At 38.5% G+C, this 20,020-nt stretch overlaps 3 protein-coding genes across 3 annotated transcripts in view; 1 reads left to right on the top strand and 2 right to left on the bottom strand.

The window, feature by feature from the left end:
• Positions 1 to 436: 436 nt before the first annotated feature.
• Positions 437 to 16,552, bottom strand: pgk1 (phosphoglycerate kinase 1). The gene is made up of 11 exons (XM_020920626.2): positions 16,354 to 16,552; positions 11,492 to 11,542; positions 11,263 to 11,418; positions 10,117 to 10,261; positions 8,638 to 8,741; positions 8,061 to 8,180; positions 7,094 to 7,208; positions 5,135 to 5,314; positions 4,212 to 4,389; positions 2,753 to 2,851; positions 437 to 1,326 (listed from the first exon to the last, which is right to left on the bottom strand). The coding sequence occupies exons 1-11, from the start codon at positions 16,416 to 16,418 to the stop codon at positions 1,286 to 1,288; spliced, it is 1,254 nt and encodes a 417-aa protein (XP_020776285.2). The 5' UTR covers positions 16,419 to 16,552; the 3' UTR covers positions 437 to 1,285.
• The window catches only part of LOC110156457 (TRPM8 channel-associated factor homolog), a 21,217-nt gene continuing 17,680 nt past the window's right edge, over positions 16,484 to 20,020 (top strand). Inside the window, exon 1 of the mRNA XM_055148712.1 lies at positions 16,484 to 16,624. The gene's annotated coding sequence lies outside the window, so the exon portion shown is untranslated. The remainder of the gene's footprint in view (positions 16,625 to 20,020) is intronic.
• On the bottom strand, positions 17,370 to 19,201 carry LOC110156470 (cytochrome c oxidase subunit 7B, mitochondrial). Its single transcript, XM_020920674.2, has 3 exons — positions 19,063 to 19,201; positions 18,309 to 18,424; positions 17,370 to 17,570 (listed from the first exon to the last, which is right to left on the bottom strand). Exons 1-3 carry the CDS (start codon positions 19,097 to 19,099, stop codon positions 17,481 to 17,483), a joined length of 243 nt encoding a protein of 80 aa, XP_020776333.1. The 5' UTR covers positions 19,100 to 19,201; the 3' UTR covers positions 17,370 to 17,480.

The following is a 20,020-nucleotide window of genomic DNA, read 5'->3' as shown; positions in this document are numbered from 1 at the left end:
CGTGGACCGTAACAATATATCAAACCACAAGTGTCTTTACTTAAATTTATTGTTATGGTGCCGCAATAGCTAAAAGAAACAGAGGGAACTACATAGATCATGATCCTTTGCTTTGTTTCTGTCCAGTTTACAACATTAAATAAATGTTATAAGCACTTTTAAATCTTAACTTTTGAGTTTATGATACAAGCAAAGTCCTGTCATGGCATTTAAGGAAAAAACTCATTCACAATTTTGTCTTTTTGCCTCTACAAAAATATCGCAATAAATACCGTACCATCAGATGTATATAGTGAAAATATCGTACAGAGGAAGAGGTTGAAGTGTCTTACCAATGGACACAACAGCAAGATTAACTCCCAAATTTAACAAATGAAAATTACTGTCTATTGAAAAAATATATGAATAGATAAATTAAAAAAAGACCAAAAGCCAATTTCAAGTGTAACACAGAGTTTTACTGGGGTAAGGACAAGAAAGCAGCGCTGTAGAAAACAAAACAGCAGACAACAACCGTTTAAACAGTACTCTACCTTGTTAATCCAATGTAATTATAACCGTTTTACTCAGTGCATGGACTAAAGCCAAAATACAGACACATTCACACAGACAGAGGTGGACGAAACAGCCAAAACCGACACTACACTGGGCCAGTAAATAGTCGTAATTCTTAGTTTATTTATATTTTGTTTGAATAGTTAAAGATTCAAAGATTAAACACATCTTCATCCTTGAAAGTGCTTTTGTTGTGGCTATTTTAGTAGATTATATGCAGCAGTTTCACAACTCGACATGAAAATAAGCACCAAAAATGTACAATCTTATTATTTATTCTTAAAAGGAGACGTTACTTGGGCCCATTTGGAATTACAAAGCAGCATCCTGTCTTTTCATTTAATCATCTTGACACAAATATGGTTTAAATAGGGCAGCATAAATAATAATATAACTGGATTTGTGTGTGTGTATATAGGTCAGCCAATTAGTTTTAGTTCATTTGCTTCTTCGGATTGTCAGGCAAATTAACAGGAGAAAAAAATTTACAGTGAAAAATTCCACAGTAAATTTAAATTGCACGTGGCTCTAAAGATTTAAAGAACGGAGCACAGTTACAGACTTCGATTCTTCGTTGTGACATTGCCCTAAAACTCTTTGAGATACTTGTTAGAATACACGTAAGTACAGTAGGTCCTATGTAAAGGGCTGTATTGGGCTGAAGCAGAGTAAACTAGTGCAGAGTAGAATCCACCTCAATCTCTTTCATTCACACAAACAGAGGAGAGGTTTAGGCACTGCTCAGAGCGTCCACACCCGGCAGCACTTTCCCTGAAGAAGAAAAGAAAAATAATTTAAATAAAACACAGGCCAAAGATTTAAGTGCACCTGACAGATTACACCATTAGTCAACATATTTGACAAAAACTTTGATAAAGTTTTCTCCAATTTGATCATTTTTGTAAGTAATATTTTTTTCCTGGTTGGACAAAGGCAGTAAATAAAACATAGGGTCAAGGGCTGGACAATTTTGCCTGAAAATATAAAGATTTTTCCTTAAAAAAAAATGTATTTCTTCACTAAAAATGCAAACTGCAAATGCAAAGTACAAAAAAAGGTCAAAACTGAAAACATTGTATTGATCAATTATCATATTTGACCTGTTGGCCATTGGGGAAAATCTTATGAATGAGAGAAAACAAACTACGGGGTTAAACATGAAGCTCCACAACAGTTAATTTGACGTCACGGATTTCAGAGCATCAGTTGCGTGGCCCCGTGGCCCAATGTAGATACCATAGACCTTTTCCACTGTGGCCAGAAGTGCAGCGATGCAGGGTAAATGTCACTTACGTTAATGCTTTTCTATGGCAAAATATCTGTGGAAATGTCTCGCGCATTTTCTGCCAGCTTCATAAATCTGCCCCATCACCAAATTTTCATCCAATAAGGTCGACAAAGGACACATTCTGTCCATGAAGAATTTATCCACAACTATCAAGGTAAGAAAGACGAAAACGAAAAGGCGAACAACGACGATGCATTAGTGAACTACTCCTGAGAAAAACTAATTATTATTATTAATGAATTACTTATTACTTATGTTTTATTCTTGACCATAACATTAGTTTTGTTCAGGAGTAGTTCACTAATGTGCCGTCGCTGTTGTTTGCCTTTATGTTTTCATCTTTCTTACCTTGATAGTTGTGGATAAATTCTTCATGGACAGAATATTTCCTTTGTGAACCTTATTGGATGAAGATTTGGTGATGGGGCAGATTTATGAAGCTGGTGGAAAATACGTGAGACATTTCCACAGATATTTTGCCATAGAAAAGCATTAACCAGGAGTTACATTTACCCTGCATCGCGTCACTTCAGGCTGTTGTGAAAAAGTTTATTGGCTCTTAAAATAAATCAAAAACACACAAACTGCCCCAGTTATCCTACTTATTTTTGCATTTGCTGAAAACCTTGAAACATGATTTGGGCAACAGCAACTGCCTCTAAAACCTTTCTATTTTAGACCACTGCTGGACAATTTTCAGTGATTATGCTACAAGACAAGACTAATAATATTCTGTCTTCATGTGGATCTCGGGTTTCCAAGATGAGAAGTTTTGATATTGACTGAAACAAAATACAAATTCTAGTGAAAATGTCCTGATTATTTTAAAATCAACCATTATGGACAAAATTCCAGATTATCTCCAAGTGCGGTTTTTGTTTTTGCTGCTTGTTCTCAGTTGTCACTCACCTTCCAGCAGTTCCAAACTGGCTCCGCCCCCTGTGCTCACGTGACTCACTTTGTCCTCTGTGTTCCACTTGGCGCAGCATGTGGCAGTGTCACCCCCTCCTGGACACACACAAGAACACAGAGGTGAGGGAAGGGACCGATATTAATACTTTTAGACCTGCATTAGACCCATAGACTGTATATAAATGGACATACAGACATATGGCTAAGCAGCTCCATCGACTCTGGCTCCAAGTCACTTTCTATTGAAAAACTGTAGCCCCTCTTTCTGCCTACTGCTGCAACTGCTGCGGTAAACCTCGTCATTTCGGTCTTATGTTTGTATTCACCTTCTTTACATGATCCTAGGGTTTTTATTTTGCTATTTTGTCCGTAAATCAAGATATGAACATGCAGCTTCTTTCGTCAAGATCTCTCCTGCTAGTGTTACCAACAGGTTTGATTGACAGTGTTGCCAAGAGCCCACTCTGCATTAAACCAGGGCGGGAAGAGGCGTTACCTTCAGCAGCCTGGTAGATTCAACTGGTTTTTATGATACAAGGGATGTAACGATATCCAAATCTCACGGTACGATATTTATTGCGATATTTGCGATAGAGGCTGATATAACTGTAGATAGGACACGTTTCTACTTTCAAAATACCTTGACAAGATTTTGGTGTGAATTATTTCCATCATAATCCCAAGAATTCAAGTAAAAAATATTTCTTCATGTTGTCTGCCCTGAAATGAATCATGGGAGATGTAGTTTCCAATGTTCATAAGGTGTTGCTTTTCTGGCTGAAAGTCCGTCACCTGCATGTTTCTATGGAGATGTCATTGCTCTGCCTGGAATGTTCCACAGTATGAGGTTAAACAGCTCTACCTTACATAGATAATAGATAATACTACCTACATCTGTACAACTCAACCTTACGTAACGGTTGACCATATGTCCTGTCAATCATTATATCATTGTTGCACACATTATCTTCCTATGACTTCTTGTATTAAGCTGTGATTTTATAATTTTATTACTTATCTTTCTATTTTATTTTGACTTGTACATTTTACATTTATATAACTGTAACTTATTTGACAGCTGTCTCTTGCTCTTTTTTGCTACTTATTTAGAATCTTTTCTCTCTTTGTTATTATATTACATTTTGATGTGTGAACTTCGGTGACCAAAATAATTTCCCTTGAGGATCAATAAAGTTTGCCTTAGACTAAGTCTACATGTATTCAATTATAGGCGGTTTTAGCTCAAAAATACCTAAAAAAACAAGCACTCTGACTGTGAGCAAGATCGTCTCTCCACAGATCTGACCTGTAACTTGGTCTGGTTTTGTCTCCATGATGATAGAAAGGTTTAATGCCATAATGTGAAACACTCCAAAGCAATAACATCTCCATGGAGAAAAGCACTGCACCTTGAACCTTTACAGAGCTAGCTTCAGTCAAGTCCTGGTTGTGTTACCGATGATGGTGATGCAGCCGGACTTTGTCGCTTCCACCACTTTGTCCATGAGGTTCTTGGTCCCGTTGGCGAAGTTTTCCCACTCGAACACGCCCGCAGGTCCATTCCACACGATCTGTTTGGCTCTGGCCACAGCCTCAGCGAAGGCTTTGGAGCTCTCAGGTCCACAATCCAGACCCTACAGAACACACAAGGGTTAGACCAGAACTTTACCGTGCATTTGTCTCTTGGTCTGATGTGTTCAATACAATATCGCAAATTGTTAAAACGACATTATTGCTGGAACTCTTGTTAATTATCCTTGGTACGTCGTAAGTATTTAAAAGGTCCTTTTATTATGCAAAATTGACTCTTGTGAGCGTTAAGTCATGTTATAATGTTGTTACCTCCTCAAAAACAGACCTGGAGTTGTGTTTTGTTTCATTCACACATGCTTGAGAAACCCTTTATTATTACTCTGTCTACATCTCAGAACTCAAAATGCCCTGTTCCACTTTGTGATGTCATGTAGTGGAAGTTTAAGTTAACAGCTACATTTTATATTACCTTTAGTTCAGCAGAGATTTGAAATTGCAGGTCTGAAATAATCCTAATGATTCTAGTGAAGGTGCATGGAGTTTAAAAACATACTGGAGCACTTTCTGTATTACCACATGACATCACAAGGTGAAATAGAGTGTTTTCCGTTTGAGTAAATATACTAAATATGCTAAATATGCAGGGTTTGTATGTTGAACATGTGTGAATCAAAAAAACACAAGGTAAACACAGGTATGTTCATGATGAGAAAACATTATACAGGTCAGAAAATAGCACAATATATTCCCTTTTTAAATACTAAAATTATATATATATATAACTCAATATATATAAAATAAGACAGAATTGGACCTTTAATGAATAACAGTAACAGCAATGCTCACCATCCACCCAGCAGGGATGCCTCCAGCGACTGTGGCTGTTCCAGTGGCTGCTTTCTCGTCAAACTTATCTCCGGTGACGAAGTCCACGGGGAGAGTGATCTTAACGCCATTCTTCTCCGCTTTGGCCATCAGGTCCTTCACGATGCCAGCGCCCTCCTCGTCATACAAAGAGTTACCAATCTGAAAAATAAATATTACATTACATTAGGAGTGGTTAGCCTGTCTCCTGCCTCTTAGCTTAGGGGTTGTGGGTTAGACTCCTGATTTATACTGATATATACATAAACCTGATGCTTTAACAATGCTTTAAAAGCACATTTTATTTTCTACCGAGACAGTATTTCTTTATTTCTTCATTTATCAAAATTTAAAAGATGCATTGTGTAACTTTTCTGCTGGAGGACCCATCAAATGCTTTTTTCAATAGAGATGCAATTGCTTTGTCTGAAATGTTTCATAGTATAGCACTAAACCTTTCTATCTTCATAGAGACCAAACCAGACCAAGTTACAGGTCAGATCTATGGAGAGGCAATCCCACTCACAATCAGAATGCCTATTTTTCTAGGTATTTGTGAGCTATAAAACCACCTGTAATTGAATAATGTAAAAGGTAGAGCTGTTTAATGTCATACTGTGGAACATTACAGGCAGAGCAATGACATCTTCATAGAAACAAGCTGCTGACGGACCCCAACCAAAAAGTTACATACTGCACCTTTAAAGTTTAAGGATAAGCCCTTAAAGTAGCACCATACAAACTCCAGACTTCTTAAGGATCCAATTCCAAGCCTGATTTATAAAAGTAAAAAAAGATCTGAAACTATGTTTGCTCAAATACTAAAGATCCCCTCTGTTGCTTATTTTTCTTTCCATATTAGATACTAAATATACAAATTTAAACCTGTCTCCATCCATTTTTAGTTAGTTATCTAGTTTTTACATAAAAAATGCCTTATTTTAATACGAAAGCATTGCAAGATAAAAACACGTAATACATTCTTTTCTTACATTTATGTGAGGAAACTACAGGAGAAGTTTCAAAATAATAGCTCTAAATTTAAGATTTTTCCTATTCACCTGCAGAGTCTCACCTTAAAATAGTAAAATATTTTCAAAGCCCACAGACTTTTACTGGGGTCAAAAACAGGCCATACATTTCACTGCTATCTTTATTCTTTCAGAGGATTTCTCAACCACTGTTCAAACAGTTCAGTTGGGAAACGGACGTTGATCAAGAGGTTAAAGGACTGAAAAACATTTAGTGCCTAGTGTCTTTCTACAGAGCTCCAACTGTTATGACGTCAATATGAGAAGTACATAGAGCTCTGTTACAATTTCTTTTGTAGTTTTGTGAGAGAACTGATAAGGACTTTTAGACCTGGTTCAGTCCTTTAAATCCAAGTCCATTCTTGTCCTGGTTTAGACCACCGACTGTATAAAGAATTGGACTAAGGGTCACCCACAGCATTCACCTCCAGTTAAATGAAGCTCAAAGCTAGAGCAAATTTGCAGCAGAGTTCCAAATTTGGAATTCTGACTGCGAGTATCTTGGCAACCAAACGAGGCTATTGAAGGTAATGCCGCTTTTTTTTTAGCAACACTGTCAATCAAATCTGTTGCTAATGATAGTGGGAGCGACTTTGAGGGAAAAAAAGGCACGTGATTTGTAAGTAAGTGTTTATTTATATAAAGCTTTCACAGACATTTTCTGTCTGTAAAAGACGCTTTACACAGCATTATTCATTCACTCTATACCCTGGTGATGGTAAGCTACTATTGTAGCCACAGGGCACACTGACAGAGGACACACACACACACACACACGTAGCTGCATTATTTCAGGAAGTGATCAGGTCCATTAGCTTCAGTTCACTTGGAATTCACTTGGAACAGGTCCCTTTATATACACACACTACTTTCTAATGTTTTCAAGGCAGAATTCAGTGTTGTGACAAACCTCCATGTTGTTGAGGACTTTGAGGAAGGTGAAGGCCATTCCTCCTCCAATGATCATCTCATCCACCTTGTCCAGCAGGTTGTCGATCAGCTGGATCTTATCTTTCACCTTCGCCCTTTAAAAAAAAAAAAAAACAGCAGAAACTTCAGACAAGACAAAGGCTAAAGACCCTCGTTAATATACACACACATCGTTACTCAACACTTCTCAAATCAATGGAAAAAATATGGACTATTTTGTTGGTGTCAATGTTTGTTTCAGATGACGAGACGCCAAAACATTTGAATACCACTCGATCTGAATATGTTAAAATAAAGGCCCTTTAAAAAGGTCCATATATCACGCAAAATTTACTCTTGAGCTTTAAATCGTGAATGAATATCCATGATGAACCATCGTTTCCTCATACAAACAGACCTGGAGTTGTGTTTTGTTTCATTCACACGACTGAGTAACTCTTAATTATTAGTCTGTCTGCATCTTCAAGGCTCAAAATGTGGTAGTTTAAGTTAACAGCTACCTTTAACATTTTATTCAGTAAAAATAGGCAAACCCAGGTCTGAAATGATTATAAATTTCATACACCTTCACTAGAATCATTTTAAACGCAGTAATGCAGGAAGTGCCCCAGTATTTTCTGTCTGAGAGAAGAACTCAGCGTAAATATGCAGGGTTTGTGTGTTAAATGTGTGAATGAAGCAAAACACAACTCCCGGTCTGTTTGTGACGTGGAAACATTATGACAGATAAAACAACAGTGTAAAATGGGCCCTTTAACAAAAGTGCCATATTGAGTTTCAGCTGCATCAGTGACAGACGCCGTACAGTGCAGTTGCATAACGAGCTTAAGGTCACTATTCCTGGAGTACACCTCCTCTTACTCTCACAGACCACACCTCCAATGTAGGCCCTGGTGCAGTCCAGGCCTGTGGATCAGACCCACGTTTTGTCTGGGTTGAGTTCTTACCCTCCGAGAATGGCCAGGAAGGGCCTCTGTGGTTTCTCCAAAGCCATGGCGAAGTACTCCAGCTCCTTCTTCATGAGGAACCCAGCAGCTTTTTGCGGCAGGTTCACGCCAACCATCGAACTGCAAGGAAAATCCAGTCAGTATCATGCTCTTTAGTGTCAATGTCTGGGATAAGGAAGTTTTTAAAAACTTTGCAGTTTTGAGTCTTGTTTTCTTAGCCCAGTTTTTTACATAAAATGGGATTTTAAGTGCAGCATGGGCAGTTCAAAGGACACAAGTAAGACACTGTTGGATTATGTGAAATGAACTGTTTTTCTCATATCCATGAAGACTGTGAAAAGGGACATTTTGAGATAAAAGTATCATAAATATACAAAATGTAAATCTACAAATGTTGAACTTAATCATTTCAATTCATGACTAAACCCAAGAACTCACTGTATTAAAACAGAAATCTGCATTTGAACAGTATTCATTTGAGCGGCCTCCATCTGTACTAAATATTATTGGCCAATAGAATATTGTGATCTCATCTGAAACACAGTAGCAGTAACAGCAGCTCTGTGTGACCTCTGACCTGTGAGCCCTGTGTGCGGTGCCGAAAGCGTCATTCACATAAACGTCTCCCAGTTTGGACAGAGAGGCCCTGAACGCATCGATCTGCTCCTGAGATGCTTTGGTCTGAAACAAACACAAAACACAAAGAATGAGACACAAAGCAAACATGGCCGCCGCCGCAGAACCCACACATTTATCTCAAACCAGTCTGTAACAATCATACCATGTTGCATAATAGACTTATTTAAAACTATTTGATAATGCAACACAATTTAATATGCTGCAAAAAGAGGATGTGAGAAGTGCTGTGTGGGTGCATGCGTAAGTCCACCTCGAAAAATTTGAATATCATGAAAAAGGTTCAGTAACATCTGTCCAGTCAGCAGCTGTTATTAAGAATAATATAACAAATTAACATTTGTAGACTGCTTAGCTCAGGACTTCAATAAACTGTAATGGACAAAGCATTTTTAGGCTTCAGATTTGATTCTGTGGTCTTAAGATTGTAAATGGCTCTATAAATAACAGTTCAGTGAGGACAGAGCATTCCAGCGAGGGCTCTTGGACAGGAAAAGAAACACGGACCTCTGACCTTCAAAATAAAGGTCACTCAGATCCAAATGGTCAAAACACGAGTAGCACTGTTTCTGTCAAGTCATCTTTTATACCTGCTTCATGCTTCATGTCAGGATATCTACAGTCAGTTCATAAGCAGTAAGCACGAACATAAAAGGACCTATGAGACACAAAATTGACTTGTGAGTTTTAAGCTGTGTTATAATGTTGTTACCTCCTCAAAAACAGACCAGGAGTTGTGTTTTGTTTCATTCACACATGTTTGCGTAATCCTTTATTATTATTTTAAATCTCCAAAGCTCAAAAAGCTCTGTTCCACTTTGTGAGGACCTGAAAACTACTGAACTAGAGGTAAAAGGCATTTGTTGTCATAAAGCTGTAGAGTCTGGCAATTCCAGGTCTGAAATCATCCAAATGATTCTAGTGAAGGTGTGTGGAGTGTAAAAACACAGTAGAGGACTTCCTGCATTACCATAAATTACCACATGACATCACAAGGTGGAACAGACAGTTTTCAGTTTGAAGAAAAGATATGCAGGGTTTGTGTGTTAAACATGTGCAAATGAAACAAAACACAACTCCAGGTCTGTTTATGATGAGGAAAAATTATAACATAGATTGGCTCTTCACGTTAGAAATTAGATCGCTGTGTTCTGTCTGCAACAACTTAAGCCTTTTATTGTCTGAACGTGCTTATAAACTCATTATGGTGAATAATTAGGAAGCTTGGAATGTAAAAATCAGTTGCAGTGCCTATGAGTGTACCATTACAGTATTTATGTTCACTTCATTCAGGCATAAAATTATATAGTAGTATTCTATTCTGCGTTTTGCCTGTGGATTCGTTTGTTTTTTTTATTTAGAGTTTAATTTTCTTTACAGACAAGAGACGTGTGTATGACAACAACAAAAACACACTAACCTTGTTACCAGCGGGGTCCTTGCCTTTGCCCTCTTCAGCGACGTGGAAGCGCAGATTCTCCAGTAAAATAACTGAACCTGGGGCAGGACTGGCACAAGCTGCCTCCACCTCAGCACCCACACAGTCCTTCAGGAACGTCACATCTCTGAACAAACCACAGCGACAAAACCAGCGTGAGAAAGATGTGAATAACTGCCAGTTCATTACAAAGAAATTTTATTCATTTTGTGCAGGAAAGTTGAATGAATAGATAATAACCCCATAGTTGATTATTGGCATTTTGTGCTATTGTGTTGTGAAGTTGTCGTGTTCACATGTTATAGCGCTCTGTGGACTGACCCCAGTGACACGAGATTTAGTTCTCTTTTAGTTCTTCACTTTCGGGTCGGTCTTGTTCAAAGCTCATTGCGGACGTGGGTAGGAGCGGAACTACACAATGGGGGAGCGAGCGGGCGGGTGATAAACTGCAGTCCCGCAAACTAAATATGAGTGTAAAGTAAAATATACAAATGATTAAAGTATGCCTGTTATACATCATTTGTGCTGGATTTTTTATTTAGCATTAAAACATTTTAAGCATCCTAATTTTGTGGACATGGTCTAATCTCTTGGACATTTTAGACAATTCCTTTCCCTTCCCTGTGTTTGATAGAGCTTAAGAAAGCGAACGGCCCCATCTTGCGGGATTTGTGGGCGGGAGCGGGACTGCACAATGCAGGTGTGGGCTGGAGCGGGACTGAAAATTCTGTCCCTCGCAGACCTCTAGTGTCCATCATCATCATCAGATCACCAAACGTATTTCTATGACAATGCACTTCAAGCAACAGAGCCCCGTGCAAAGTACGCCAGTGCCTGCTTCCCTGAAGTTATTCGCAAATGAGGTGTTGTTTTCGTTCACCTGTGTCTAAATACACTATGAGGACAGCATGCACTGATGACAGCAGAGAGACAGAGCTCTGTCGAGGGTCTGTTGTGTGTGTCTTGCACTGCTGCTTTGTGTGGAAATACAGCGTGGAAGTTCAGAGCTTGTTCCCATTATATTCTACAGCAGTCGATGTCATAGCACTTTTCTTTTACCTCATGCTTTGGCAGCACTTTCTATTCTCATCTGACCTGTAAACATAAGGACAAAGCATGCAGACTCACTTCCCCAGCAGACTCTTGAGCTCTGCAGCCACAGGCTCCAGAGAGTACTTCTCAGGCATGGGGTTTCCGTCAGGTCGGCCCAGGTGACTCATCAGGACCACAGACTTCGCCCCGTGGTCCAGACAGTGCTGGATACTGGGGACCGCCGCCTTGATCCTGTTTGGAAACAAGAGCCTGGGTTAATCTGAAGGTCTAACTTTAAACTCTCTTTAACAAGTAAATGTGTCACCTCTGGTTGTTTGTGATGTGCTTGTCCTTCATTGGGACGTTGAAGTCAACTCTGGAAAAAAAAAAAAAAAAAGAAAGAAAAACACATATAATTTATGTTGTCTTTTATTACTCTCAGAATAAACACAAACAGAAAATGTTACAAATTCCTGGCATCATTTACAGTATGACGTTAATGAAAAGGCCCTGACATGAATATTGCACCATGACAGAAAAACATCCTGGTGATCATCTCAGGCAGTTGTTTCCACATGATTCTCTCCTGCAATGAGCCAAATTCAACAGCAAATTCAGCAAGATCTATTTTTGAGTGTATTGTAGTCATCACAGTGTCTAGGCTAAGAGGCACGTTTACTGACAATATGCACAGGTCAGTGGGGTTTGAACCATCAACCTCCCGGATTTCAAGACCACCACTCCACCACCGGGGCCCCTTAAACCAGACTGGGAATGTGTGTGTTTGTATAGGGCCATAATCAATCTGTCCTCCATCATTACATAACAGCACATCCACTGAACTGACACATCAGATCACATGACCACAGCGGCCAATCAGAATCATGGACACTGTAAAGCCACTGACTCTGAACAATACCGGCTCCAACAATGACTAAATAAACCGCCCATTACGCACACAATTCCCCACAGAAATACAGTAATCCCTTGAATAGTGAAGTGTGCCGCCAAAGGAGACAACCACAGCAGTCAGTATAGGTAGTGATTGAACTGCCAACAGTTTTAGTATTTTTTTTAGTTACATATATAGGCATTGTACAGTTTTTAATAAGGCTGTTGCAAGATTAATCCCACTGAAAAGTATCATCATTTCCACACACGCAAAAAAAAAAAATGTCTTCTCAACCTGCATAAAAACATCTAATTCTATAGTTTAGACCTGTTACATTTTCTGACATTTTTTTGTCTTCTGTCCATTTTTAGGACATGTTTAAAATGCAAACTTTGAATAAAAACTTATTATTTTAACATGTATTACAAATCTAATCACAATTAAATATTATTCCCATTTGTCATGCCCTATTATATAAAAATGAAATGCAAGTTGTATTTGCAAACCTGTTTATAGTTTGGACTTATAATATATTGTGTGTAATTTTCAATTCAAGACTGCATGTACTGTATTTTTAATAACAAAAGCAAAATACATTATAAATAAGCCACAAAACTAGCAAGAGACTGTTGTCAAATAAGGCATAATTATTTAAATGTATAACATATAGAATGTCTCTAAATGTCTCCCAGCTTCAAACATGGGGTTGTAAGGAAAAATAGTCCAAAGATGATCTGATGATTGACAGGACATGGGGTTCAATTCAAGTGTGTTTTAGTACGTTCTAGAGACAAAGGGAAAATGCTGCAGCTGAACTTGCCTCATTCAGCTCCTGGTTTATGCATGTTCAGTATGTTCAGTATGTTCAGAATGTTCAGAATATCAAGTAGAAGGCACCGTCTGCTCTATGGGGAAATGCAAACATACAGAAACAGGTCTGGACTTTCACCAATGGTAAAATCAAATTTCTAAATCAGTGAAGTGCCATTTAAAGGGCTCATATTACGCTTTTTATATTTTTTATCTATGTTATAATGCAGTTCCCTCATCATAAACAGACCTGGAGGTTTGTTTTGTTTCATTCACACTTGTTTAACACACAAACCCAGCAAAAGAGTTCTTCTCTGTTCCACCTTGTGATGTCATGTGGTAAAACAGGAGATGCTCCACTGCGTTTTTAAGCTGCACAGACCTTCACTAGACTCACTTCGATGATTTAATTCCTAGAATTGCCAATCTGTACTGAACTAAAAGTAAAAAGGTAATGGATAAAGGTGCCTTGTGTAATTTTTCTGGTGGAGGGTCCGTCAAATGCTTAACATTTCCATGGAGATGTAATTGCTTTGTCTGGAATGTTTCACAGTATGGCATTAAACCTTTCTATTTTCATGGAGACCAAACCAGACCAAGTTACAGGTCAGATCTGTGGAGAGGCGACCCCACTCAGTCAGAATGTCTGTTTTTCTAGGTATTTTAGAGATAAAAAAACTATAAAATTTTATAAATGTATGGTAGATCTATTTAATGCCATATTGTGGAACATTCTAAGCACAGCAAGGATATATCCATAGAAACAAGCAGGTGACGGACCCTCCAACAGAAAAGTTACACAATGCACCTTTAAAACTACCACTTCATGACATCGCAAGGTGGAACAGAGCATTTTGAGCTTTAAAGATGTAGACAGACTAATAAAAAGGTTTATTCAAACATGTGTGAATGAAAAAACGAAAAAAAACAACACAGATAACAGCCTTATAACTTGTCTTAAAGCTCACAAAAGTCCATTTTGTGTAATATAGGACCTTTAAGAGGTGGTGGAGAAATGAAACATTATTTGGTACACAGTGTTCTTAAATGCATCGCACAGTATAACTGATTGTTGCAACTTCTCTACAGTTGAACTTGGGGTAAACTTGACCTTCAAACTTTGACCCCTGTCCCCAGCGGCCCGTGGTTTCAACATGAGCAGTGCTGGTGTCAGGTTTAGACTCGGCTGGTGCCCAAACACTCACAAGCATTTAAGTCTTCAGCTAACAGAGGCTATAGAATCGAACTGTACCTAAGAACTGTACTTTGTTGTTTCCACTTATAATGATCCAAAAGAAAACATCATGATTAAGTGGCTTTTTTTCTGCACATTCTAGTGTTAAAGGTGCACTATGTAACTTTTCTGGTGGAGGGTCAGTCTAATTCTTTACTATGTGGAGATGTTATTGCTTTGCCTGAAATATTCAACAGTATCACATGAAACAGCTCTACCTTACATTTATTAAATTAAAAATGGGTTTATAGCTCCTAAAAGCTTGAAAAACAGGCATTCTGACTCTGAGTGGGGTCACCTTTCCACAGATCTGACCTGTAACTTCATCTGGTTTGGTCTGCATGAAGACAGAAAGGTTGAATGCCATGCTGTGAAACATTCCAGACAAAGCAATAACATCTTCATAGAGAAAAGTGTTTGAGAATAGTTAAACAATGCACCTTTAAAATGGCGATTTTCTATTATTTTTATCACAGTAAATATTATTATTTATTGTCCCATCCCACTCCAAACCTCTACAAACATTTTGGTGTGAGACAGCCTCGACATAAAGTTCCCAAACCTGTATAAATGTGCCACAGTCAAAGTCTATGCTGCTGCAGAGTGCACCCATCTCAACCATTCACTGTATTTAACCACCGATCTCCACACTTTGTTTCAACATTCAGTCCTCAAAAGAAACAAAAGGACAGTACATCGGCTTGAAACAGTGAAACACAAAGTAAAGAAACAACATTGTTAACCAACCTCAAAATGGTGGCAAAAATGTGATTTCCCAATGTCAAAAGTTCTTATGTTTCAGTCAAGTTGTATTGTGCCTTTATATTGTACATTGTGATATGTACATATAAGTCCATATTTAGATTCTGCTTAGTCACAGTGAAACAAATTTGAAATTTCCTGCAGCACTTTCCTCTTGTGAAGCTGTACTAGTTGTGGAATGAGCAAAAACACATTTTCTTTAAAAGGAGCACCATGTAACTTTTTGGTTGGCGGTGCGTCACCTGCTTGTTTCTTAGGATTGCTCTGCCTGGAATGTTCCACAGTATGACATTAAACTGCTCTATTTTACATTTATTCAATTACAGGTGTTTTATAGCTCAAAAATGCTTAGAAAAGCAGGAATTTTGACTGTGAGCAGGGTCACCTCTCCACAGGTCTGACTTATAACTTGGTCTAGTTTGCTCTCTAGTCATGTTTCAGGAGATAGTTCTTTCTTTGCACATATGATTGATCGTGTAATTTATGGTGATATTTCAGAATGTTTTTGCTGCACTTTTGAAGACTAAACTGCACTACAGTCTTTAAAGATGTAGATGGGGAGCACCTGCTTAACTTCATGGAGATGTTGCTTCTTTGCCTGGAATTTTCCATAGTATAGCATTAAACATATGTCCATAAAGACAAGCAAGTAAGAGATTTTAGATGAGAGTTCATTCCTCAAAAATAAGCTAAATATACAGGGGTTTTATGTTGTTGAGTTCTTCTCTCAAAACAGAAAACACTGTTCCACCTTTAGATGTCATGTACTAATGCAGGAAGTGCTCCATTGTGTCTTTTAAACTCCATTCACCTTCACTAGAGTCATTTGGATCAATTCAGCCCTGGTATTTCCAATTTCTACAAAATAAAAACGGTAAAAGGAGCTGTTAACATGGAAACTACGAATTCATGGCATCACAAGGTGGAACAGAACATTTTGAGCTTTGGCGATGCAGACAGACTAATAATGAAGAGTTACTCAAACATAAGTGAATGAAGCAAAACACATCTCTACTATAACATGACTTAAAGCTCATGAGAGACAATTTTGCGTAATAAAAAATGCTGAATCTCGGTAGCAGCCACAGTGGGAGATCGAATTCAGGCCTACATGGTAAAATATCGGGTTCATTTTTATTTTAGAAGAGTTTGTGTGATTTAACGTGAGGTTAGGTTTTATATAATGGTGTGAAACGTGAGTTAGGATGCCGCTCTCCTCACCATGCAGCATCTCCGCAGAGGCACGTACGTAGCATGGGCAAAAACGTGACAACTCTTCTTACTTCCGGTCATCACGTTATTTTGCCAACTCCTGCTTATTGAAATCACCTGTGGCTTCGAACAAAACATCCACAACAAACCGAGATACTCAATTTAGTCTTACCAATTAATGTGTAATTTTAACCTCTTGGAAGTTTCTTTTAAACCTGAGCTAACGCAGACTTCATTCATTTTGCGTAATCCTGGAAACTAGCATAGCGGTACCCACCTCATAACAACTCGCTTTCCGTTGACATCCACTTTGTCCAGGGTGAGTTTCGTGGACAGAGACATGTTTGCTGCTCGGTTGTGGTGTGTTTCTAGCTGTAGTTTGACGCCGGTTGGATGTCTGGGTGTCTGTCCGCCTGTCCCCGCTCCTCTTTCGGCTGCAGAAGCTCCGGGAGTGACAGCGGTGACCTTAGCGCAAAACGGGGGAGTCACGAAGCACACGCCCCTCGCCGCTGATTGGTGCAGAGGGAGTAAGAGCTTGCATCTGATTGGTCAGTGGTGTTGTCCATCATCTGTACGTCAGATTTGTTGCCCGTTACACGCAGGCTATAGCACGTACAACCAAAGGCTTCACTGGGTACATCGCATTTTTCCTAAACCCCAAATATGTTGCTCGAGTTGTGCTCCTACTTGTTTTAATAGGTCATTGTGTGTTGTGGTTTTGTTCTTAAAGAACAGCACTACATAACTTTTCTGGTGGAGGTCCGTCAAATGCTTTTCTCCAAGAAGATGTTATTGCTTTGCCTATAAGTATGACATTAAACATTTCTATCATCATGGATACAAAACCAAATTCACAGTCAGAATCTGTTTATGTAGGTATCTGCAATTAAATAAATTTGAAGTAGAGCTGTTTAATGCCATACCACGGAACATTTCCAGCAGCACAATGACATCCATAGAAACAAGCAGGTGACGGATGCCCACCCAAAAGGTTACACAAGTGCACCTGTTGTGTTGTGCTCTCATTTTATTATTTGTATGTGTTATAGTAGAGACTTATGATTTGCCCAATGGCGTGTGAGAAGTCTTGATCACGTGAGGCACAAAATTATGAGTAGTTTTGAACTTCTTGAACCATCCATGTCTATATAATTTTTAGTGTCAAGTGTTACACGCATTATCTGTATTTTATTTCCCCAATGACTTAGTAAATACAGGACACTTGCAGTAGTAATAACAAATCTCCGAACAAAATGATAAAGCCTACTCTTACAAAATTTAACAAACAAAAACTAAAATTTAGAATCTGTTAATTTATTGAACATGGAACAGGAATATTCTGGAATAACCACAGGCGTTAAATGGACATTTTTCATCTTCTGTACAACCAAAGCAGTGATGTCGTCACTCCTCCTCCTCGGCCTGTCTCCACGGTATAGGCTGCACTTTACCGACGGGAGAGAGGTTCCACGTGAGGCCCGTCTGGGTCAGAACCTGAGAGAAAACCATATTGTAAACAAAAAGATTGACACCTAGGATCTGTGACGTGACCCTTGTACGAATTAAGTCAAATATTAAAGCAAATTCAAGAATTCACAGCAGCTTCTATGCACTACACATCACCAAGTTAGGAACATTAATTCACATAAAAGTGGTGCTTAATTGAATGGGAAATTGGGGCCAGTCAAGTAACTGTTACACGACCATCTAACCATATTGCTATAGATTTATACATGCAATTCTGAGACTGTTGGCTGCTCTCTGCTGAACAAAAGCAAGACGAGCACTGGGTCACAAGTTATGACCGATTTGTTATTCAGAATGCCCACTAAAACTGAAGTGAAGCAGTTTGAAGACAATCAGGAGTATATTTACAGAGGATATTTTCTAAATGTAGACTTTCCCAGTTGACTGATTTGATTACTTCAATAATCAGTTACTTATAAAAGAATGAGAACTTCGCACATCAATTACTAGAGATGGGTGCGTCGGAGGAGAGGGAGCAGCCCAAGAACATGAATCGATTAACTAGTAGCAGCCCTGATTTGATCCTTGCATTATTTTAAGTTTTAGTCTCTTATTAGAACAAGGGTGAATCAGACAACCTAAAACACCTCCCACATCTGTGCTGAAACCCTTACATTCTTTTTTTTCTACTTCAGGGACAACACTGGCAACCCCCCTGCTCACTGTTCCCATCAAAACACACTAAAGTAATGTATAATCTCTTACATATGACCACACGCCAACGCAGAAGGCAGCTCCTCCAAGCATTATGGCGGTCCCATATTTGGCGTGAAAATCCGGAGTCACGGTGGAGCCTTGCCTCACCTGCTGAGAGGCCCGCCCTGAAAACACCAGAGTACCAGGATTAGTATGACAGCAAAACATTGTGGTGTTATAATTGATAAAGCATTACTGGTCTACATTTTAATTATGTTTTATTTGTATATAGTTATATATAATTCAGATACAGGAAATTATCAACAAAACAAAAAATATATGCTCATGTTTTGGTGAAATATGAAACTGTGCTTTTTTTCTCCCTTTACAGTCAAACTATTATATATTTAACAGTTGTCATAAGTCTGTAAATTTAATATGACTGAACTGAAGTCGACACTGTGCAAGTTCAGGAAGACCTTAGCACTTTGGGTTAGCACACTTTGAATGAGGTTATTTGAGGACGAACGAGTCACCGACAAAAACTACTCAACCGATAAACAGCTAAAATCTACACTAAGCATTTAACGCGTGGTCCAATTGATTAAACACTCATAATTACAACAATGGATAAAACTACGAGCTGACAAAATTATGCTGAAGAAATGTTTACAGGAACCTAGCCTGTAGCATGCTAACTACTGAACAGGTCACAAGGCGAGCTGTCAAATTATAATAGATCAAAATACGCAGGTCCTGCAACCTATGGCAACACACACAAAGGCATAATTATCATACATATTTACCAGAAAATCAAACTTACTCGTGATATTAAGAGCTGCTTTGCCAAACCGGTACATGTTTGTGGTTCCGGAGACTTTTACCCTTGACAAGTGGAGTTCCAATATGGCCGCTGCACCGGAAACATGCGTCAATTATCTGCGCATGCGCCAAACGGAAACAGAGCGGATGGTACTTTACATTTTGATGTTACATTTTAGGATTGGCTTTAGAATTAAGGATGCAAAGATTAAAAACAAAAGTAAAAGGTTAATCCGTGTCAACAGAATCAGAAAATTATGTTTAGACCGTAGACTGTATAAAGAAAAGAAAGATTATGGTTTAGAAATATACTAAATATCAGTTCTGCCTCACACAAACTTTTCTAGTTTATATCACTACACTCCTTGTAAATATGTGTCTGGATATGTTTGAGACTTGCAAGGCAACTGTTTCATACATGATGACCTGATCTAATTCACTTTCATCTCAAAAGTTCTATTTCAGTCAATCCCAACCTGGAGGTCAGGAACATTTTTTCAGGAGTGTGTACAATCCCTCAGTCATCCAGGTAGAACCCTTTTCAAAAGAAGAAATTCAATTTGTCAACAGGAAAAAAGATTATTTTGGTCAAATTAAACCAAACCAAAATTAAAAATTTTCTGTTTTCGCTGTCTTTCTTACTAATAGATTAAAACTAGATTTTGTGTGAATTTTAATAAAGGGTTGGCATATTTAGAAAGTATGATATAACTGTCCACAGGTAAGAAAAGGGAGAAAAAGGCTGGGAACTACTGTTCTATAGCATTGGGAACCACATTGGCTTCGTGTTCAAATTTAAACCACTAAAGAGGAAGACTGAATACTATTAAATATGAGACATTTGTACCCCCTATTGCCCCTTCTTGAAAAATGTTTGGAGCTCTCACTGCTTATGCCATCAAAATAAAAGAGGCCAAGCAAAAGAGGAGGATTATGCAATAAACTCAAACTAGCCAAAA

This window comes from Boleophthalmus pectinirostris, unplaced genomic scaffold (assembly GCF_026225935.1).
Source record: "Boleophthalmus pectinirostris isolate CB_2022bp ecotype Guang Dong unplaced genomic scaffold, ASM2622593v1 HiC_scaffold_12, whole genome shotgun sequence".
Taxonomy (NCBI): domain Eukaryota; kingdom Metazoa; phylum Chordata; class Actinopteri; order Gobiiformes; family Gobiidae; genus Boleophthalmus; species Boleophthalmus pectinirostris.
The sequence above is the reverse complement of the archived record's forward strand: the minus strand, read 5'-3'. Positions and strand labels throughout refer to the sequence as shown.

What these genes read in the sequence shown, in the direction of transcription:
- LOC110156470 (XM_020920674.2), bottom strand. Translation starts at nt 19,099, where the DNA reads ATGTACCGGTTTGGCAAAGCAGCTCTTAATATCACGA. An exon ending in AGCAGCTCTTAATATCACGA is followed by an intron (nt 18,425 to 19,062) that starts GTAAGTTTGATT and finishes TGGTGTTTTCAG; the next exon opens with GGCGGGCCTCTCAGCAGGTG. An exon ending in GCGTTGGCGTGTGGTCATAT is followed by an intron (nt 17,571 to 18,308) that starts GTAAGAGATTAT and finishes GTTTTCTCTCAG; the next exon opens with GTTCTGACCCAGACGGGCCT.
- pgk1 (XM_020920626.2), bottom strand. Translation starts at nt 16,418, where the DNA reads ATGTCTCTGTCCACGAAACTCACCCTGGACAAAGTGGATGTCAACGGA. An exon ending in AGGACCCCGCTGGTAACAAG is followed by an intron (nt 8,742 to 10,116) that starts GTTAGTGTGTTT and finishes TGTTTGTTTCAG; the next exon opens with ACCAAAGCATCTCAGGAGCA. An exon ending in CAGTTTGGAACTGCTGGAAG is followed by an intron (nt 1,327 to 2,752) that starts GTGAGTGACAAC and finishes TTTCTTCTTCAG; the next exon opens with GGAAAGTGCTGCCGGGTGTG.